Below are 24,357 nucleotides of genomic sequence, written 5' to 3'. Positions count from 1 at the left end.
GAAAACCATCATGATAAAGGATTTTTAGTTGATATGATTTACTAAAATTTCTAATATAAAATTCAACATGACGTTTATATTTATAAACTTTTTCCTGTCAAAGTTCCAACAAACACTAAAATATTTCTCTTTGTATTTCTACTGCAAATATAAATAAAAAAATTTCAATTATTTTTCCGTATTTATAATAATTAATTTTTTTTTTAATTTTCTTGATATTCAACTGAAGTTCGCCGACGTCTAATAATTTTGGATTTTTTTTTTAACCATAAATTATAAAAAAAAAATATTTTAAAAAATTGCACTTGTAGTTTTTTTAATTTTCTACATGTGCATTTTTTTTAGTTTTTTTTTTTTTTTTAAATTGAAGTGTAAAAAAAAATCTGAAAATTGTTTGGTGACTCCGGGATCATAATTTTCTGGATATGCAAATTGAAAAATAATTTGAGTGGTTGGGATCTAATTAATAGTTAATTAATTAAAGACATATGTGATAAATATATATACTAATGAATATATATGTTTATTTGTTTGCAGATCTTAAAAAACCAGGGGAAATTATGTGCACGTACGAAGCGCTGTCACCAGGGGGCACCCCGATTCAAGTAACGGAAAAACGTTACGCTTGTTTGAACGCAAACTGCAGCAAAACGTTTAAAAACAAACGAAACCGTAACGACCATCAGCGAAATTTGTGCAATAAACCCTCTAGATATAAGTGCGCGTACTGCAATCGCAGATCTCTTTATTCCGCGGATATAAAAAGACATTTGATTACCAAACACAGTAATTTAGAGGTTAAAATAATTGAATTGTATAACCCGCATCTCGAAGCGCGTAAATATAAATGTCCTAATCCTAATTGCGATAAAAAGTATAAATGTCAATTAAATTTGAGGAATCATATTAATTATGAATGCGACAAAGCTCCGCGATTTAAATGCTTTTACTGCGACTATAGAAATGCATACGAGCCTAGAATAAGAACCCACTGTAAAAATAAACATCCGCTTCTAGAACCGCGGAGTGTTACGATGATGGAATAATTATTCATTATTAATTGTATTTATATTTATATTTATATAGCGGCAAGCAAAAGTTTGGGATTTCCCCCCCCCACCATTATAATATTCTAGAAAAAGATCTTCTGCGCATGCGGAGCTGAGTCTTTGGTGGTGGGGGAAATTGTGGTAGGGATAAATCCCAAGTTTTTGCTGGGAAATTCTTACGCAGACAAAGAATTTTTTGGCGCTAAAAATTTCAAATTTTCCTCAAAAAATTTTTTATATAATGAACTGACTAAAAAAATTTTTTTGGGGTTAGAAAAAATTTTGTTCTCTATTATCAATGTCTTGTCATGTTAATTGTAGGCTAGTAATTTTATCAATTGAATTTGTATTTTTTACTTGAGTTAAATAAATAAATATATAAAAGTTTAAGTATTTATTAAATGTCACATATATTTTTAATTAATTATTATAAATAGTTATAAAAATTTATTGAAAAATTTTACTAACATTTTTGTCTTTATTTTTTTTTTTACAGAATTGCAATGGCGGGAAATATTTATCAAGTGCGAAGATCAGTCAGAAGAATATGAGGACCGACGGGTTGAAAAAAAAGAAAAAAGATTTGCATGCACGAATCCGAATTGCAAGAGCACGTTTAAAAATAAAATAGAGTGTAATTTTCATATTAAAAATATTTGCAATAAACCGCGAAGATTCAAATGCGGGCATTGTGATTACGAAACTTATAAGAGTGGACATGTGAGAAGACATTCGGAGCGCAAGCACAGAGATCTTGAGGTTAAAGTTGTCGAGCAATATAATCTTAAGAAACAAGATTGTGCTTTCGCTTGTCCGAATGCTGGGTGCAGCAAAAAATATAAATACGAGCGGGGACTCAGAGCTCACCTGAAATACGAGTGCGGGAAACCGGGTTTGAAATGTTCGTACTGCGATTTCAAAAATAGTTACAAACATTTGATTAAAAAACACTGGATGAAAAATCACGCAGGCAAAGAATTTCTATTTGAGGTCACAGTTGAATAATTTATTTACTTTAGTTCATAATTGCAGCTTAGAAATTATTTGTTCTGTACTTTGTTTGCTGTCAGAAAAATAAATAATTATAGAAGTAACTAAAAAATTTTTTGTTTATTTTTTTTTTTCTGAGGAAAGGTGACGATAATTTTTAAATAATTTCTGGTTAAGATTTTGTTTGAATTTATTTTTTTGTGTTTTTCAGAAGAACCAAAACGAGGAAGAAAAGCAAAAAATTCAGCGAAACCGTTTGTTTGTCCTAATGCAAATTGCAGGAAGTCTTACACATGTCAATATTATTATGATAAACACATAAAATATTCTTGCAGTCAGTTGCCGTGGTACAAATGCGGGCACTGCGCTCACAAGGCGCATCAACCCGCGGATATTAAGAGCCACATTGACCGTATTCACAAGGGCTCTGCAGTTGAAGTAATCGAATTTCATCACCCCAACGATAAAGATGGTACTCGGTGCAGAAAAAAATGTAAATATGAGCGGAGACTGACAGCTCACCTGAAATACGAGCGCGGGAAACCAGGTTTGAAATGTTCGTATTGCGATTTCAAAAATACTTAAAAAAATTTTATTAAAAAACACTGGATCAAAAATCATGCAGGCAAAGAATTTCGATTTGAGGCCACAGTTGAATAATTACGTACTTTAGCTCATACTTGTCGCTGAGAAATTATTTGTTCTGTACTTTGTTTGATCTCAGAAAAATAAATAATTATAGAAGTAATTAAAAATTTTTTTTTTTTTTTTCTAAGGAAAAGTGATGATAATTTTCAAATAATTCCTAGTTAAGATTTTTTGTAAAATTTATTTTGAGCTGGCAGATAAATTTTAAAGTTAAAAATTTATTTTTTATTTTTCAGAAGAACCAAAACGAGAAAGAAGAGCAAAAAAAAAAGCGAAACCGTTTGTTTGTCCTAATGCAAATTGCAGCAAATCTTACTCATCTCAATATTTTTATGATAAACACTTGAAATATTCTTGTAGACAGCTGCCGTGGTACAAATGCGGGCACTGCGCTCAGAGGGCGCATCAACCTGCGGATATTAAGAGCCACATTGACCGTATTCACAAGGGTTCTGCAGTCGAAGTAATCGAATCTTATCACCCCAAAGATAAAGGTTCTAATTACGCTTGCCCGAATGCGAACTGTCATAGAAGATTTAGACACAAGCACAGATTGGACCGTCACCTTGAATACGAGTGCGGAAACCTGAGACTGAAATGTTCATATTGCGATTTCAAAAGTAGTTACAAATATGGGATTAAAGTACACTGGGGTAAAAATCATCCAGACAACGAATTTCGATTTGAGGCCACTGGTGGATAATTAATTATTTTAGTTTACGTTTTTTGTTTAGAAATCATTTATTTTGTATTTTGTTTGCTGTTAGATAAATAAAAAATTATAGAAGTTATTAAAAAATTTTTTGTTTATTTTTTTTTTTTTTTTCTAAGGAAAGGTGACGATAATTTTTAAATAATTTCTGGTTAAGATTTTTTTTGAATTTATTTTGAGCTGGCAGATAAATTTTAAAGCAAAAAAATTTTTTTTTATTTTTCAGAAGAACCAGAACAAGGAAGAAAAGTAAAAAATGGAGCGAAAAAGTTTGCTTGTTCTAATTCACATTGCAGGAAATCATTCAAATCTCAGTATCATTACGATAGACACATAAAATATTCTTGCAATCAGCTGCCGTGGTACAAATGCGGACACTGCGCTCACAAGGCGCATCAACCTGCGGATATTGAGAGACACATTGAACGTATTCACAAGGGCTCTCCAGTCGAAGTTATCGAATCTTATCACCCCAACGATAAAGGTAGTAATTACGCTTGCCCGAATGCGAACTGTCGTAGAAGATTTAGACACAAGCGCGGATTGGACCGTCACCTTGACTACGAGTGCGGGAAACTGAGACTGAAATGTTCATATTGCGATTTTAATAGTAGTTACAAACAAGTGGTTAAAAGACACTGGAGTAAAAATCATCCAGCCAAAGAATTTCGATTTGATGCCACAGTTGACTAGGGGAGAGGGGGCAGAGTGGGCCCTTGAGGAAAATAATTTTAATATCATTCATTTTTTTACGCGTTTACTTCTTTTTACTCTCGATACTTATTTTAGCAAAGTGGGCCCAAAAAAATTTTGGATTTTATGTTTTTTATTCTTTACACGTGTGATATTTGCACATAACTATAAAACAATTGTATTTCATAAACATAAAAGTCATTTTAAAAGTCTGCTCCTCTAAGCCTCCTCCCCTAATTACTTATTTTAATTCATGTTTGTTTTTTAAAAATGATTTATTCTGTACATTGCTTGCTGTCAGAACAATAAAGATTTTTACAAGTAATTAAAAATTTTTTTATTTTTTTTCCAGGAGTAAATTTTTTTAAATTTCTGAGCATGCAGATAAATTTTGAAGCATAGAAAAATTTTTATTAACACAAGTTTTTTTTTCTATTTTTCAGAAGAACCAAATCGAGGAAGAAAAGCGCGAAATCCAGCGAGACCGTATGCTTGTTTTAATTCAAATTGCACGAAATCTTACAGAACTCAGTACGATTGCGATAAACACATGAAATATTTTTGCAATCAGCCCCCGCGGTATAAGTGCGGGTACTGCGACCACACGGCGCATCAGACTGCGGACATTAAGAGACACATTGGCCGTATCCATAAGGGCTCTGCAGTTCAAGTAATTGAATTGTATGACCCCAAGGATGAAGTTTGTGAATACGTTTGCCCGAATGCGAACTGTCATAAAAAATATAAATATAAGCGCGGATTGAACGCGCATCTTAATTACGAGTGCGGGAAACCGGGACTGAAATGTTCATATTGCGATTTTAAAAATAATTACAGACATGTTATGAAATATCACTGGACTAAAGTGCATCCGGACAGGGAGTTTTCTTTTGAAGATACTGTAGATTAAGTGCTCACTTTTTACTATATCCGCGCGAAAGTTTGAATTCCTGCTCTGTTTAGAGGAAAGAAAATCTTTCTTTCCTTTTGTGAGGAAACAATTTATGGAAATTTGCGCATGCGCCATTTTTCCTTTAAATTGAGGCAGAAATTTGAATTTTCAGGCGCAGATCTGGTGAAAAATCGTTTGCTTACACGGAGGAAGACAGGATTTTTCAACCCACGTGTTTGCTATCGTCTTCCCTCGGGTAGGGAATTACGCACGCGCACACACGGCTTGGAATGTCCGACTTTCCTCTCTTGATGTGCAATATACTAATTTATTGCTTTGGAATTACAGATGTAATTTTTTTGGCGGGAAAATAAATAATTACGAAAATCATTTAAAAATTTTGTTTTTTCATACAAATTCTGAATTTTGTTGCAGGTATGAGAGAATTTTCACAAATTGGAAGAAACAAAATTTTATTTTTCAGGCGCCGATGGAAAATTGAGGAAATTTTGGAATAATTGATCGTAATTTTTTTTTTTGAATAGTAGGATTTTATTTGGCGCATGTGTAACTGTTATCTATGAATTTAAAGTTTTAAGAATTATTATTAACAAAACAAAATTTTTTTATTTTACAGGCAAACCGAAACGAGCGAGCAAAGCAACAAACAAGAAACAAACCGCAAATGCGAAACCGTTTCCCTGTTTGAATTCAAACTGCGACAAGTCTTTTAATACTAAACATGACTGCGATAAACACATGAAATATTTTTGTAACCAACCGCCGCGTTACAAATGCGGGTACTGCACCCAAACGGCCCACCAGTCCGCGGATATTAAGAGACACTTGGGCCGAAAGCACAAGAATCTAAAGATAAATATAATTCAGTTATTTGATCCCCATACGGAAACACGAATTTACTCTTGTCCGACTAAAAATTGTAACAAGAGGTACAAACATGAACGCGGGTTAGCTTCGCACCTTAAGTACGAGTGTGACAAACCCCCGCGCTTCAAGTGCTCGTACTGCGATTTTAAAAATTGTTATCAGAAGAGGATCAAAGAACACTGGATGAAAAAACATCCGGATAAAGAATTTTCTTGTGATAATATGTATCTGTAATTTTTTCTAGGCTTTATATTTTAAATTAATTGACAAAAAAACATAATAATTGATTATTTATTAATAGTTGACAATTAGAATTAATAATAAATCGTGATTATAAAATTATACGCTACGATAAAAATTTAATTTATAATAAAAATAAGGAACTAAAACTCCGTTATTAAATTTTTACTGAAATAATTTCCAATAGAAAATACTAATTTTGGATTTTCATTCATTTTCATCTTTCATAAAAATTCTAACCTCGGGTACTTGCATTTTTTAATTTTTTTCTTAAATTTTATCAAAAATTATTTAATTTTTTTGAATTTTAAATTTTGGCGCCATTATCGGCGGCCTTTTTTATTTCAATAATTAAATTATTCATGCTTACAAATTTTTTAACCTCAACATGGCGGCCATTTTGTCTTCACTCATATTTTTTTCAGGCATATTCTAGTGTAAAGTTTTTGAAATTTACAGATGAAAAAAATATTTATTCAAATGCAATCATAAATTTTTCATTTACATTACAGGGGTCGACGGTCAGCCATCTTATTATCCGAAAATGAGCCAGCAGTCATGGGTCAATGATCCACTTTTGAGAGTAACAAGATCGCAGTTTGTCTGTTCAAATTCAAACTGCAACAAAGTTTTTAAAAACGAAAAATCTCGAGCCTGTCATATGCAGCAAGTTTGTAATCAGCCATTGCGGTACAAATGCAGTTACTGCGACCACAAATCTCATTATTCAAAAGACATTAGAAGGCATATCGGTATCAGGCATACCGGACTTCCGCAGAATGTCATTGAATTATTCGATCCCCATTTTAAGACCCGTGTGTTCATTTGCCCGAATAATAATTGCAGTAAAAGATACAAACACTTGCAAAATCTGACGCGACATCTAGAATACGAGTGTGGAAAACCCCCTCGTTTTAAGTGTTTTTACTGTGACTTTAAAAACTGTTTCAAAGATAGGGTCCAATCCCACTGCAAAGAAAAACATCCAGACAAAAAATTTTTCTATGAAAATCGCAAAGATAATTTTTGATTAAATTTTATTACTAATGCAGAATTTATAAAAATTATTAGTTAATTTTTTTATGTAATTTTTTAGATGCATGTGAGTGCCGCAAATTGTTAATTGCACTTCGATATTTTTGTTGATTTAATAATAAAACAGAAAATTTATAATTAATTTTAAAAAAATTTTTTAATTAGAAATTAATTTTTTTTTAGCAGTAGTCCGGCATTTTGTAGAGTAAAAAAAATGAATACTGCAATTATATTAATAAAAACAAGTACTTGTTTTACTTTTCAGGTCTGAGAATCACTCGGGTATCCTCGAGAATCAAAAAGCGACCGGCGAAGAAGAAAACCCAAAAAACGAAAGAGCTTTGCAAGATTTCGGAAATAAGATTCGCTTGCGGGCTTCCCAATTGTGACAGGACATTTAAACATGAGTATAGTCGCAATTATCACATGAAAAATTTTTGCAATAAACCCCCTCGTCATAAGTGTGATTACTGCGACTTCAAAGCTCATTTGATGGGAAATATTAAGTCTCATATGCGGGCCATACACAAAATTCAGTATCAAAAGTCATAATTTAATTTTCCCGCTTTTTCCATTTAAATTTTAAAATTCATCCTGTAAAAAAAAATTTTTATTTTTTTTTTTTCGTACTTATTTTTTTTAGTTTTAATTATTTTGTTTTTTAAAATTAATTGTGAGATTAAAAATTAATGTATAAAAATAATACTCAATAAAAATTTTGTAACAATAAATTATTATAATAATTATCATCATCATTTGTAATAATTATGCATGCACTTGAAATTTTCGTTCATTGTCTTCTTTAAATTATGAAAAAAAAATAAAAAATTTTTTTTTTCAAATCATTGTTTTATTTTTTTCAGAACTGAAAACTCTGCGGGTGGTTCTGACGCGAATCGAAGGCGAAAAATTACCGCCCGAAAAATCCGATCTTCTGGTGGTGAAAAAATGGGCATGCGCAAATCCAAATTGCGATAAATCGTATTCCAGCAAATGTAATCTTGATTATCACCGTCAGAAGTTTTGTAATCGGCCGATGAGATTCAAGTGTTTTCACTGCGACTACAAGTCACAACGACTATCATCTTTAAAGAGACATTACGTGAAAGCTCACAGTGAAATGGAATTCAAAGCTATTAAATTATTTTCTCCTACTGATGAGGCGAGAATTTTTCGATGCACAAGACCCAATTGCGATAAACGATACAAATATAAAAAAGATTATAAGGCCCATGTTAATTGGGAGTGCGGTAAACTTCCGCGGTTTAAATGTCACTATTGTGACTACAAAAGTTGTTTCAAATCCCGGGTCAAAAGACACTGGAAAAGAAAACATTTAGATGAAAAATATCTTGTTGATAATATTCATCTTTTGTAAAAAAATTATTATCGTTTATAAAATTTATGTATCTAAAATTTAATTTTTTTCTTTAATCAGTTCAATAAAAAAAAAAAAAAAAACTGCGTAATTTTTCATTTTATTTTACAAAAAAAAAATCGCGCCAAATTTAAACAGAAAAGGATAAGAATTTAAAAAAAATTGGCGCGAAAATTTGAATCAATAAAAATTCTTTTTTTTTCTATTATAAAATTTTCAAAATTTTGTCTTCTGTCCTCAATTTTTAGCAATAAAATTTTTCATATTTTGGAATGTCATTAGTTCGAATTTGGTGGTTTGTTTGAGAGGGAAATTTTCGTACTAACAATTTTTGAAATTATTTCAAAATCAGTAATTGCGTGTATTTGTGATTGTTATTAATTTTTATAGATAATAATTATTATTGTTTGTATTTATTTTTTCAGTGAGACTGTACCCAGGTTCTGGAGTATTCGATTTAGCAAAAAAAACTCGTCCATCAAAAATTAAAAAAAAAATTTTGTTCCCGCGTTCTAACGATGCGCATAATCAAGACGGGCCATACAAATGCGGTCACTGTACTTACAGGTCTTCTACTATCTCCATGCTGAGAGAACACTGCTTCAGTGAACACATCGGAAGAAGATTTCTACTTATTGATATGAATAGTGTATTCGCAAAATTTTTTAATAAAAATTAACTGTTTCTTTTCTTACTTTTCCTAAAAAATAAATGCAGCGAATAAAATTTTCCTTTTTTCTTTGTAAATAAAGTAGACCTTTTTTGAAAACATAACCAATTAAACAAATTTACTAACAAGTAATTAAATTTATTTTTCAGACATGAAAAACCCACGGATACTTCTCACCAGGATGTACGGGATCCAGTCACCGGATGTTAACCAAATAATATCGTCATCGGGAAAGAGATTCGCATGCCCGAACACAAACTGCGCGAAAACGTTTGAAACAAAGAATGCATTCAATTATCACTTGAGATATTTATGTAACAAAGCGCCAAGATTCAAATGTTACTTCTGCGAGTACACGACTCACTATTCGCAAAATGTCCGCGTTCATTCAAAATGGAAGCACAGAAACATAGAACCTAAAATTGTCCAACTGTACGACCCTCACATGGAAACGCGGACTTTCAGTTGCACGAATTCAAACTGCAGTAAAAAATATCGTAGTATTCGCGCGTTGAAAAAACACGTTAATTATGAATGCGGGACTCCCAATAGTATGAAATGTCACTACTGTAATTTTGAACATTTCTACAGATGGCGAATAAAAGAACATTCGGTTTCCAAGCATCCAGACAAAGAATTTCGGGTTGACCTTTTAGAAAAAAATACTCAAGTCTAAGGTTTATTTTTTTTTATATAATTTTCTGTAATTTAAATAAAAATAAAAAACTGAAAATAGAAATAGTTTTTTTAAATTCATTTAAAAAAATTTGATTGTTTGAATTAATTGATTATTTGAAATTTAAATTACTCAGTAAATTAACAAATTGTCTGTTTATTTTCAGGCCCATGGGTAGTTCTCGCTAGAAGTACAAGAGGATCAACAAACTCGGGTTACTTACAACTGAAACAACCGCGATTTGCGTGCACTAATAAAGGGTGCGACAAAACGTTTAAAAATAAAGTCGACTGCAATTTTCATATAAAAAACCGCTGCAACAAACCCAAGAGATACAAGTGCGCATACTGCCATTACAAGTCAAATTTCTCTGGGGATGTTAGGAAACACATAACCTCAATTCATGAACATTTTGTGGTTAATGTGGTCGAACTATGGAATCCTCATAATGAAGTACGGGTTTTCACATGTCCGACTAGTGGCTGTAGTAAAAAATATAAATCAAAGTATCAATTAAACGCTCATTTGAAGTACGAGTGCGGGAAACCCCCTAGATTTAAATGTTCTCATTGTGATCACACAGGATATTTCAAAGATAGAATTAAAATCCATTCTTCTGTAAAACATCCTAACAAAAAATTCAGTATCGATGTCTTAGTTAATTAAAATTAACTCATTTATTATTAAGTGAAGTTAATAAACTGTACGGATATTTAATTTCATTTCGATATTATGTTTAATTGAAATAAAAATTTTTTCACGTTAAATTAATTATGATATTAATTATTTTTCTGGTTTTAACGCTGGTTAATTAGATATTTTTTAAAAAATAATTTAGTAAAATTACTAATTAAATAAATTTTGTTTTTTCAGGCTGACGTTTGTGGAAAATTTTTAAATTACGACCATCAAAAAGTATTTTTTTTAATTAATTATCATTCATTAATTGGGTAATTTTTTTTTTAGGGTTAAGATATTTCAGAAAAAATTAAAATTTTTTAATTGTTTTCTAGCTGAGGTTCGAAATTGTATGAAATAATTCAAACTAACCGAGTTTTGTAAAAAAAACTAGTAAATGTTACAGAAAATTTATACAAAAATTTGAATTTCTACTGATCAATTATTTTTTTTTTTATTTTACAGATAGAAAATTTCCGTTCGTAACAGTAACGAAAGTCAGCCATTCATCCAGCGAAGAAGAGTCTGAGGAAGACGAATGGTCGCATATGAACGACAAACCTTTCGTCTGCACGAATCGAAACTGCAACATAACTTTTGACAACGAAGATGATTGCAGATTTCACATTAAAAATCTATGTAACAAACCCCCGCGCTATAAATGTCCCTACTGTTTCTACAAATCTCATCACTCGTCGCACGTTAAAAGACACATCGGGTGCATTCACAAGGGGTTGAAAATAAAAATAATCGAACTGTACAATCCTCGGGAAGAGTCGTGCAATTTTCGGTGCTCGACCTGTCAAAAAAAATACAAACACAAGGGCAATTTAACGAAACACCTTAAATACGAGTGCGGGAAACCTCCGCGGTTTAAATGTTCGTACTGCGATTTTAAAAATACTTATAGGGGTACAGTAAAAACTCATTCGAAAAGAAAACATCCGAATGAAGAATTTAGTTACGAAAACTTGCAATAATTTTTTCATATCACCTGCATTGAAACTGCGTCAGTTTTTTTTGGTCAAAACAAGAAAATTTCAGACAGTCTGCAGTTAACTGATCCCAGTAATTTTATTTAACGACAAATGATCCCAGGTAATTAATCCCACATCAATCTAATAGAGATTCTAATGGCAAAATGGCGAAATTTAATCGCTACTGTGATTGGACCATTTATAGAACCAGAAGTCGCTGGGATCAGTTGTCGCGGGATCAGTTGACGTGGAATCATTTTAGACTAATGAGATTTGGAGGACAGAAACTGATCAATTTCTTTCCTAGGGAAGAAACTCATGAATTTCTACCCAGTAAATTATTTTCTGACTTGATTTCATCCCCGTCAGAATCGCATTCGTTTATTGGAAACCACCAAATATTTTGTCATTCTGATAACCAACAAAATGACAGTCGTGTTGGGAAATAAAAATAATATGAGTTCCCATAAAAAAATCCATTGGTCAAAAATTAGATTGTTTTGGCGCCAAACATTAAACTCCGTGTCAATGCAGTGAATATGAAAAATATAGTGCGTGGTTCGGAAAAAACACAATTTCAAACCTCGAGTAGTCTTCCCTCGTCTGACATTGTCATTTCATCCCTTGCCGCGCGATATACTAATTAATTATACTTACTAATGACAAATTATATCAATTATTCAATTAGTAGTCGAATGAAATAACAAATATTTATAATTAATATTAAAAAAAATGAATTATTTATTTAAATAGTTATTATATTTAATGAATTGTAAAATACTTTTTAAAATTAATAAACCAACGGTTTAAATCAAATGTATTTTCAAAAAAATGTATATATTTTTTGAGATGATAGTTAATTATTAGGGATTACGGTACTAAATACCCTGTTTTTAATAACCATCAAAATAAAAACTAGTCGAAAATAACCTGATACAAAAATAACTATTTACAAAAATAACTTCATAGAAAAATACCAAGACATAATAATATCCTTGTAATTAATATCTAAGTACAAAAATAATCAGATACAATAATAACCTGGTAATAAAAACTTATTGCCACCATTTCATATCAAATTTTTTCAATAATACTGAAATCAGCCGACGTCTAATAATTTTTGGATGTTTTTAAAAACGGTAAATTTGAAAAGAAAAATATTTTTAAAAATTGCACATATAGTTTTTTTATTTTTCTACATGTGCATTTTTTTATTATATTTTTTTTTTTTTAAATTGTCGAAAAAAAGAAAAATTCAAAATTATTAATTGTCTGCTAACTTCAGTATCGTATTTTTTTATTCATTTATTCATATCAAATTTATATCATATCGATTGGATATTAATGTATGCAGATATTCTTCACTAGATATTTTAGTATATACCCTGATTAAAAAACTGAATTCAACCGAATTAAATTTTTAATTCTATTTAATTCAGATAAATTCTGTTAATTCAGTGCCTAACTTAAAAATCAATTCTGTCGAATTCAGCAGGAAAAGCAGAATTAGTCAAAATTAAAACGAATTCAAATAATTCTATTCGGTTTAGTTATGAATTAAAACGAATTTGAAATTTTTAAATCGGTTTTATTCTGTTTAATTCAAATTCAAATTTTCAATTCAGTTGAATTCTGTTTTGCGGAATTCGACAGAATATAATAGAATTAAAATTTTTAATTCGGTCGAATTCAGTTGTTTAATCAGGGTAGTTTTTATTTTTATAGTTATTTTTGTATTTAGTAATTTTTGAATCAGGTTATTTTTGTCATTGAATATTTTAGTTGTATGGTATTTTAGCATGGTTATTTGTGTATGGGGAATTTTGTTCTGTGATATTTTGAGCGGACACCTTATTAGGTAATGTGATTGTCTGGATGAAATTCCGCGGGAACTAGAGGTACGAATTGATGATTTAAAAAGTTATTGTTTACTTGTGACTGTCCATAGCCATCTCTTGTTTATTTTGGGAACATATTTGCATAAATGAAGGTTGTGTTAATGTATTATTGTGTAAAATATGTTCCAGATTTTTATTTCAACCCGAAATTATTTTCTGGCGGCCAACTGGTACCGAGTGAACATCAAGAAGGTCGAGTTAAAGAGATGAGATTCGCTTGCCCGATGCCCTATTGTAACAAGACATTCAAAAGTAAAGGGAATTGCACTCGTCATGTTAAAAATTATTGTAACAAACCTCCGAGATACAAATGTGGGTACTGCGATTATAAAACGCCCTATAAGTACAATGTGAAAATCCACACTGAGGGCCAGCACAAAAATTTAGCCTTGACTGTGATCGAGCTGTACCATGTTGAGACTAGAATTGAATTTCCCAGTTACACGCCCGAATTGTAAGAAAAAATATAAATGTAGAGACGCGTGGATGCGGCATATTGAAACTATGTGCAAATAATTTTTATGTTTCTTGAAATTTCTTATGAGAGGGGGGGGGGAGTAAAAAGTGATTTTGTAATTGAATTTTTATAAAAAAAATTAATCGAAGTGAGTTGCTGTCGGTTTTACCCCAAGTGTAATCTCCGCTATTGGTTCACATTACCGTTGACAGCCGAACATATCCGACAATTGCCGACGGCGACTTATGGAAATTTATTTATGACGGAAATAAAAGTTGGAACCTAAATGCTTTCGTTTTTTATTTGTATTGAGAAACTTCTGGTTAATTATATTTATAAGTACTTGTTTTTTTAGTTAATTAATTAATTTGTGATTAACAAGACATATTCTGCAGGAACTTTTTTAATTTTTTCAGAAATTTAAGTTCGAAGCCTAAATGAAGATTCACAAAATCATCAAATCATCTGCAAGATTTCGAAATTCCGTACAAATTTTGGAAAATTTTTGCTTAATATTTCAGTTTTAAAAATTATAAAATTATTTACATAATTCTATAGTTTTTTTTTTTGAATAACTTCTTTGTTTTGGACTTTGACACAAGTATCTAGTTTGTTTTCTTGCACTAACTCTGAAAAAACAAGATTTACTAATATATAAGAAATATATATATGAAAATATAATTATACTAACAAACATATCGTTATTTTTATTTTTCAGGTCTGCGACAAAGTCCACGGGTCGTTTTGACGAGGATCAACGCAAATTTATTCAAGAAGAAACTTACATCGAGTACGGAAAAACCTTTTGCGTGTACGAATGCAAACTGTAATAAAAGTTTCCAGTCGAGAAGTCGCTGTAACTATCACATGAAACATGTCTGCAATAAACCGCCGCGGTTTGGATGCGGTTACTGTCCCTATAAGTCGTACCAGCTGAGAAATATGAGGAAACACTCGGCCTCTTATCACAGAGGACTTGATATCAAAGTCATTGAATTTCATGACAGTTCTGATAACATCCCGTTCTATAGATGCCCGAACGTTAATTGTAAAAAGAAATTCAAAAATACACAGACTTTGAACGTGCATATAAGCTTCGAGTGTGGCAAAACTTTTCGCGACACTCTTGCTCATGAAAATCGTTCACTTGATTCTCCAGAGCAATTTCGCTTGGTTCTGAGTCCGTAATTTCAAAAAAATTGATATTAAACTTCACTGGATTTATTGTAAATACTCCGTGAAAAAAAACATATAATCTGACCAGATTTGATCAGATTATAAATTCTGACCTGACCAAAGCTGATCATATCGTCAGATTTAATTAAATCTGATAAATTTTATCTCGATACAAAGTCAAATCTTTTCAAATCTAGTCCAATATGGCCATATCTGCTCAGATTTGAACATATATGTGACCATATCTGCCCAAATCTTAATATACATCACAAGATATGACCACATATCAAAAAATCTAGCAGACAAAATTAAATCTGACGTGATATGGTCAGATAAAGTTAAATCTGATCAGATATTAAATCTGAATCTGATCATATTTAAACATATCGTCAGATTTAGTCGTTATATAAACATTTTTCTTCCTATATGCTCAGATTTCGACAAATACGACCAAAATCTGACTAAATCTGAAGGTATATGGAGAAGTCTTAATATTTTTCGGGAAAAATTTTGTCAGATAATAAAATCTGGCCATATTTCGTCAAATCTGATCATATCTTGTCAAATCTGATGATATCTCGTCAAATCTGATCTTGTTTCGAGGCTATAAGTGAGTCAAATAACTATTTTATGAATATAATTCATTACTTTCTTCGCTCTTGATAATCTTGCAGCTCATATATTTAATATTTAATATATATAAATATAACTTCTTAAGCTTAATATTATAAAAAAAAACTAATAATTTTTATTATTATTATTCTATTTTCCAGTGAAAAAAAAAATTGTCAAGTTGTAAACAATAAATTTTTTTTGCATCACTCTAATAATTGTCAATTATTTTTTATTTTGTAAATATAATTTGTGTGATTGCCTTAAAGTAGAAGCTAGAAAAATTTGCTAGACAATTACACAAAAAAAATAATCACTTGCAGCAACTGATTATTTTCTTCTGTGTAATTAAATCTTAAATGAGTAAGTAATTAAATGAGATTGTAATCTACTTTAAAACAACATAAATAAATAATTTTTTTTTTGTTATTTCAGATAGGAAAAGAACTCCGCGGATTATTTTGACTCGAATTCTGGGACCATCAACAAAGAAGTCAGGACTGTTAAGAATTAGGGACCAGCGGTACGCATGTACGAATCCAAACTGCGACAAGACGTTCAAAAATAAGTCCGATCGTAATAAGCACAGCAACTATCACTGCAATAAACCCTGCAGATTCAAGTGTTGTTACTGTAACTACAAATCCCACTTTCCAAAAGACATCAAATCACATTCCACTACTCGGCACAAAAACTTAACGGTTAAAATTGTGGAATTATACGACCCTCGGATCAATACTAAAAGTTACGTATGCCCGAATCCTAATTGCAAAAGAAGTTACAAGTATCCAAAAGCTTTGAATATGCATATGAAATATGAGTGCGGGAAACCTCCGCGGTTCAAATGTTGTCACTGTGATTTCAAGACTGCGTTCGCTGAAAGCTTGAGAAGACATTTCAAACTTAAACATCCTGATGAAGATAATCTTTTCTCGTGAAAAATTGTCGTACAACGTAATTACGAAGCAATCAGATGTGTTCTACTAACCCTTACTCAGTCACAGCTGATTAACTGACAAAAAAATCATCCCGGGTAAAAATATTTGGACGAAATTTCGCTAAAGTCGTTGGATTTTATTGGTAAAGGTCGAAAATTGGTCGGAAACACGTCGAAATCTGGTTAATGTCAACAAATGGCCCGAAAATTGGCCGATAAATTGAGTCGGCCTATTTTCGGTTTTTTTTTTTTAGGTTTAATTAGAGGCCATTTTTCGGCCTAGATAATTTTCAGTCTTGTTTTTACTACCGGGGTCTTTTTTCGGGTGATAAAAAATTTTAGTATTATTTTGACTTGAAATTTTTTACCCGGGATTCCCACTTACTCGACTCGCTCAATAAAAACGAAATTCGTACCATTTGAAAAATGATTTATTAATGAAAAAACGAACACAGTTTTAAGTTAATTTTTGAAAATGATGATTGAAAAATACGAAATGTAAAAAAAAACTATGATCAGGTTTTATCAATAAATATGATAGTAAATAAATTAATTGGATCAATTTACTATTAATTTTAGAAAAAACATAATTTAGATTTACTGAAATTTTTTCAAATTTCAGATTTGCGTAGATCTCCTAAAATCTTTTTTTTTTTACGACGAGAAAAGAAATGTCACTAAAAATATATGTTTTATTTTATAGATATATCGTATGTATAAAAACGCAAAGTTGCGTAATAAAAAAAAATAATTGAATAATTGGCACTAACAGAAAATAATTTTTTTATTTTTCAGGAAATTTTAGAATCCGTCTGCTAGACTTATCAAGACTCGAAGGAAACGAATCAGTAAATTTGGACCATACGATATTAGTAAATAAGCGACGGTTCGCTTGCACGAATGCAAACTGCGACAAAACTTTTAAAACAAAGGACGAGTGTAACAGACACAGTAAACTCGTTTGTAACAAACCCCCGCGTTACAAGTGCGGTTACTGTGACTACAAGTCGCACAAAATTCACAACGTAAAGTCACACTCGGGTTCCCGGCACAAAGACTTAGAGACCAAAATCGTCGAAATGTACGACCCCCATCGCGACGTGCGCATCCACGCATGTCCTAACCCTACTTGCAAAAAGAAGTACAAGTCGCAACAGCATTTGGCGAAACACTTCAAGTACGAGTGTAGTTCTCCCGCTCGTTTCAAGTGTTCGCACTGCAACTTCGCCCGGTTTTTCCGATCCAAAATTAGGGAGCACTGGCTCAGAGCTCATCCTGATAAAGAATATTCAGTTGATAAACTTTGAAATTTTTTTTTTTTTAGCTAACAAAAGTCATCTTTAGTTTATTTGGTCTAAAAACATTTCAGTTCTTCTACTTTTTGAATTTCTTTCAGTTTTTGATCATAAGTTTTATCAAATTTTTGATAAATTTACAAATTTATTATTAAAAATTTAATTTTTCAGTTAAAAAAAACAATAATAAAAAGTGATATTATTTTGTTTCATTTAAAAATTTAAATTTTAATTGACTGTATTAAATTAATTGTCAATAAAATTATCTTCTCATTATCATTAAACGGCTAATTATTTTCAATGACGTTTTTAAAAGTCTGCGTTACGAAATAAATTAATATTTAATTATTTTTAAGGTTTATATTTATATATGATATTGAAAATTAATTTTTATATTAATAATAATAATAATTAACTTAATTAATAGATATTTCTAATAATTAATTATTTATTTAATTCTAGATGAAAGTGAAATTCTAGTAGATTTAACTGGACTATCAGACGACTCCGATTCGTCGACATCAAATTTATCGATGATCAGAGAAAAAAATTATTCCTGTACGAACCCTGAGTGCCCGAAGACATTCAAGACTCTCGAGGATCGCGACGTTCATGCGTCCAACGCATGCGGTATCCCGCCACAATTCCAATGTGGCTACTGCAGGTATTCTTCATATTTAGTAACAAACATCAAAAGGCACATGGCCGACGAGCACTCAGCTTCCGAATTCAAGATCATCAAGTTGTCTGATTCCGTGGAGGCGAGTAATTTTTACCCATGTACGAATGAAAATTGCGGGAAAATATACAAGCGAGAAGTTTATTTGAGAGTTCATATGCGAAATGAGTGCGGGAAATCTCCGAAATACAAGTGCGGGTACTGCGACTTTAAACATTGTTTGAAAAAAAGAGTTACTTATCACTGTAAAAGAAAACATATGGACAAAGAGCCCTATGTTCTGCAAATTAAATATAATTTACTTTAACTGTACGTTTATATGTACCCTGACACTAATTAAAATAAAATTAATTAATCATCTTATTAGCTGATAATTTTTAATAGTCGAGTTTCATTCCATAAATTTTCTTATTGATTTCAGATTTTTTTTTTTTAATTCAATTTTTTTTTCAGCTATCGAAATTATGCTAAAAATTATGATACTAAAGTTAGCCGACGTCTAATAATTTTTAGATTTTTTTTTAGACGGTAAATTATAAAAAAAAAAAATTTGCAAAAATTGCACCTGTAGTTTTTTAAATTTTCTACATGTGCATATTTTTAATTTTTTTGTAATTGATTCGTTGAAAAAAAAATCCGAAAATTTTTAATTGTCTGCTAACTTTAGGATCATTAAAAATTACGAGTGTGAAGGTAGCAGACATCAGAATTTAAAATTATAAATAATGAAAAAAAAATATTTCGAAAAAATGCACTTATTAATTTTTAAATTTTCTAAGTGCGCATTTTTTCAAAATTTTATTTTATTAGTTATTTATTCTATTAATTATTAATTTTAAATTTATCTGATGTCTGCATTCACACTCATCAAAAATTATTTTTTTTTTTTTTTGAAATTAAAAATTTCTTAAATTAACTTTTTTTCTACTAACAAAATAACTAACAACTATTTCTGCACTTGGTGATTTGTTTAGTAGCAGAAAAAAAATTAATTTAAAATAATAAAGTATTAATTTAATTTTCCGAATGAGAATAAGAGTAAATTTAATTTTCCAGCATTGAGAATCGACGCGGTCTGGAGTATGAACCATCAGGTGAAATCGGAAAAGAAAAAAAAGCAAAAGATCAAGAGAAAACAATCAGCTTCAGAGAAGCCGGTTCATAGATACCAAACACGTAACGCAAATAAACAAACTACCGGTAGTTTAAGGAGTGTCCTAACTCCTGATTATTTGCCTTACTATTGCGGAAAATGTGACCGAGAATTCCGACACGGCTGCCATATGCGACGTCATCAACGTTTGTGCGGCAACTCATTGAGACCTTTCTCCTGCGAACTGTGCCAACGCACATTTCGCCGGAAGGATAATCTCCAGCAACATTACGTGAGGTGCCAAAAAAACCACCTAAGAAGACTTTTTTACCTCAATCGTTTCAGCCAACCGTAATTTGTATCTCATGTTTTTGAATAAAAATTTTTTCTTTCTTCTGAATTTTCTCCATTCATTTCTTTTTAAGTAGAAATTTAAGGCCAAGTTTAATTTGAATTAGAAATAAAATTACAAAGGTCGTAAGTCAATGGGTTCAAAATATTCAGAGCAAATACTAATAGATTTTTTTTTTTTTTCAGTATACAATTTGGACCCACTTATCCTAAGTTATGGAACGACATCTCAGTGGTTTGACACTCCATTGGTAAATGAAAAAATTTTGACGTGTCATTTGTGCCAAAAAAACTTTCCGTCACAGAAAACTCTGCAGGAACATATCAACTCGATGTGTGGCACTAGTAAGACTCGAAAATATGAGTGTGTAAAATGCGGGACATTATTCGGCAGGAGCAATTCCATGAAACGTCATTATGAATCCTGTGGAAGTAATAAAAGATATCCGTGTTTTGCATGTAAGAAAAAGTTCAAACGCAAGGATTATATGAAAGTTCATTATCTTAAGTGTAAAAAATTGGCCAAAGGAGAAAAATATCGATAGAGTTTTTGAATGGAAATAAAGTTTATAATGCAGATGTCTAATTGTCCATTATTGCCATTTTACCAGCACATTATTAATATTTTTTGCCAAATTGACCGCAAGTTGACGGAAATTTGCGGCCCAAATTTGGCAAATTGACTTCGAAAATTTGTACAAGTAGTTAACGCTGACTTGTAGTTAAAGTCGAAGTCCATTGCGTCGGAACTTCCCCTGAATTTTGACCCCCACCTGATATATATTTGTAAGTCTGTGTATATTAATGTACATGTAAGGGCGCATGCGTGTGGTTTACTTTTTGAAGAAGAAGGGGATGATAAGTCGGAAATTTCTGCTTCATAGACTAACTGTCTAAGTCCTTGCGAACATGGGTTCGAAACCAACTCATAGCCTAAAGTTGCGCATAAATATAAATTCATTTTTTCATATCATCGCTATATTTATATATATAAAGTATTGATATAAATAAAAGTGACTGTTCTGACCAAAAGTTTTTTTTCAGGAAGAAGTAGTCCACGCGTTGTGTTGACAAGACTCCAAGGAACAAAATTGCCATCATCAAATCAACTTGTTGCCGCGAAAACAACGAAATTCGTATGCATGAATTCGAATTGTGGAAAAACATTCAAGCACAAGCAGTCATTCAATTTTCACATTAAACAATCATGTAACAAACCGCATAGATTTAAGTGCAGCCTTTGTTCTTACACGTCACCCCGACGTGATGTTATGAGAGATCACTTAAGTGTAAAACACAAAGATTCCGAGGCTCGGATAATCGAAAAGTTCAAAAGAGAAATAGCAAAACCATTTAATTGCCCTAACGATAATTGCGATAAGAGTTATAATTTTCTTAGAAATTTAAGAGAACATCTTAAATTTCAGTGCGGAAAATCACCGAATTTCAAATGCGCATACTGTAATTTCACACATTGTTTAAAAAAAAGAGTTAATTCCCATTCCAAACAAAAACATCCGGGTTGCGAACTTCGTGTCTGCAATATTTGAAATTAACATTAATAATAATTTTATGAGAAACTATTTTTGAGTAAATAAATTTATGCAAATACTTCTTTTCATGCCTTATATTTATTTATCTTAATGTATGTAAACAAATGTTGTCTTTTCCCGTAGTACTAACAAAATTTCGTAGTAATAATTAATTAAATAAATTAATTAACAAATATTTTATCAAATAACTTTTTTTTTTGCAGTTGCGAGACATCTACTGACTGGCTGGACTAAATTCAAAAAAATAACTATCAAGAAACAACCTCTTGCAATAAAAGATGTGCGGTTCGCTTGCAGTAACCCTAATTGCCGGGGGACATTTAAAACCGAACGCAGCCGGAATAATCATATTGAATTTTTTTGTCACAATAAAGACCGAAATTGATGTTAAATTACAATAGATGATCGTTATAAGCAATAGGTTAAAAAATTGGGTTTATTTAAATTACCGCCAGGTGGCCAACATCGACGGCTTTACTGCGACGCCATATTTCGAACAAGAATAATTTTTACGGGTTACCTGACCGTTGATTCAAAGACGATTGATCCCCGACAATTGATCCTTACGATAATTGATCCACCGATAAAATATACTCACACACAAATTGTTCACATTTATATGTGTGTGAGTATATTTTATCGGCGGATCAATCGTCGCAAGGATCAATTGTCGGGGACCAATTGTCGGGGATCAGTTGTCTTTAGGGCATCGGTCGTGTCACCATTTTTACGTGTATAGTTGAGTCTGCAAAAGATTGAGCTTTTCTCCCACCATTTTTCTACGGTCAAGTCATTACTGCGCATGCGCGTTAGTGCAAAGTCATGGTCCTCATCATAAGTAGTGGGAGAAAAGTCCATTCTTTTGCAGACTTAACTATAGTAGTGCAAAACTTTGATACATTTTTTTCCGTGCGTTAAAAAAGTCATCGATCAGCGCGAATAAGTAAGGGGGGGGAGGGTCTAAATTTGAACCAATAATGCGGTAGGGTTAAGTTGCTTATAATGAATGACTAAATTTTTTTTTGACTAAATATTGTAAGAATTTTTGTACTTCACATTTTCTTGAAAAGTTTCCATGTAACTGATATTTGTAATAAATACAAATTAATTTATATCATGATCATCAGTCATTTATTATTATTATGATTTTTTTTTTATTTAGATTTTACTAGAAAATAAAATGAATCCATGATAATATTTTATATGTGAGTATTTAAATTTAGAAGTGAAGGAAAAATATGTAACTAATTTTTTAAAATATTTATATTTTTCAGAAACATATTTCTGGCAATATCCCGAACAGTTGTGGGGCAAGCAGCGCCACCTGGAGAGAAAAGAAAGACAGTTTGCTTGCACGAATCCGAATTGCAAGAAGACATTCAAAAATAGAAGCGACTGCAATTATCATATAAAAAACCTTTGCAACAAACCACCGAGATACAAATGCGGGCATTGCAATTATAAATCACATTCTACTACAAATATTAAAACACATTCTCTTGTTAAGCACAAAGATTTGTATATTAATATTATGCGGTCGTAATTTTTTTTTTGTTATAATAATTGAACTGTACTTTTATTTTGCAGAAATATCGATTAATAAATATCAGCAAATATATATTTATATATATTTGTGCTTGCGTTAAATGCATGGTCATTAATTTATTACACTGCAATAACTAACATGATTTTTTTAAATAAGCGCGCGTTTAATTTAAATTTTTAAATGCAAAATTACTAATTGGCTGTTTTATTTTTTTTTTTTTTATTTTTTATTTTTTTAGTGACGAGAAAAAGTCCACGAGTGGTAGCGTCAAAGTTGGTCAGAGTATCGGCGAAAATCAAGAAGTCAATTAATAAGGGAAGCAAAATTTCGGCGAAATTTGGAGGGCAAGCGATGAGAAAAAAAGTTGAAGCAGTAAAAGGAGAAGAAGTTACAGAAAAATCGGCTGTACAAAAATCAAAAAGTAAATTTCTAACTGAAGAACCGAGAGAAGGAAGCAAAAGAAGAAAACAAGTTCTGACTGTTAGGGAAGAAAGATTTTCTTGTACTAATCCCGGGTGCGCTAAATCGTTTAAAAATGAAGCCGATTGTAATTTTCACATAAAGAACCGCTGCAATAAGCCGCCGCGTTACAAGTGTCCGTACTGCCAGTACCGGACTTTCCACTCGGCGAATGTGAAGAGACACATCGGGCAGTCACACAAGGGCCAAGAAATTGGGATCGTCGAATTGTATAACCCTCGAGAAGAATCGCGCGTTCACGTCTGCCCGACCCCTGATTGCGGGAAAAAATATAAGTACCGGTGCAATTTGACGACTCATCTTAATTACGAGTGCGGCAAACCTCCGAGATTCAAATGTTCGTACTGTGATTTCAAAAATAGCTACAAACATATCATCAAAAAACACTGGGAGCGAAAACATATTCATGAAGATTTTCAGTTTGAAATATTGGAAGCATAATTTTTTTTGTTTGTTGTTAATTAACAAAATCACTATTATTATTGATTTGAAAGTATAATTGTCTCTGTATCACGACAATGATTTGATTATTAATAAAAAATTTTTTGAAATTCTAAATATTAATAATCATTTTTTTTAAGTTCCGCTTTTATCAAAATTTATAATTTTACAAAATTCTGTACGACTAAAACTTTTTTTTGTTTTCAGATTTTAGTCATCACTGAAATTTTTCCGTAACTTGTATATATTTAATTAAGAACTTGGATTGATGCAAACAAATGATATAAAAATTTATATTCTTACTAATAAATAA

At 31.3% G+C, this 24,357-nt stretch overlaps 1 protein-coding gene across 9 annotated transcripts in view; it reads left to right on the top strand.

The window, feature by feature from the left end:
* Positions 1–24,357, top strand: part of LOC130670264 (longitudinals lacking protein-like) — a 216,444-nt gene that overhangs the window by 64,281 nt on the left and 127,806 nt on the right. Inside the window, exon 7 of one of the 9 annotated variants that reach the window (XM_057473578.1) lies at positions 9,345–9,872. The exons of the other annotated variants lie outside the window; for them this stretch is intronic. Coding sequence (XP_057329561.1) covers positions 9,345–9,871 — 527 coding nt within the window. The 3' untranslated portion in view covers position 9,872. Of the gene's footprint in view, positions 1–9,344; positions 9,873–24,357 lie in introns of those variants that run through there. 9 annotated transcript variants of the gene reach the window in all.

Source organism: Microplitis mediator, chromosome 6, assembly GCF_029852145.1.
Source record: "Microplitis mediator isolate UGA2020A chromosome 6, iyMicMedi2.1, whole genome shotgun sequence".
Taxonomy (NCBI): Eukaryota; Metazoa; Arthropoda; class Insecta; order Hymenoptera; family Braconidae; genus Microplitis; species Microplitis mediator.
The sequence above is the reverse complement of the archived record's forward strand: the minus strand, read 5'-3'. Positions and strand labels throughout refer to the sequence as shown.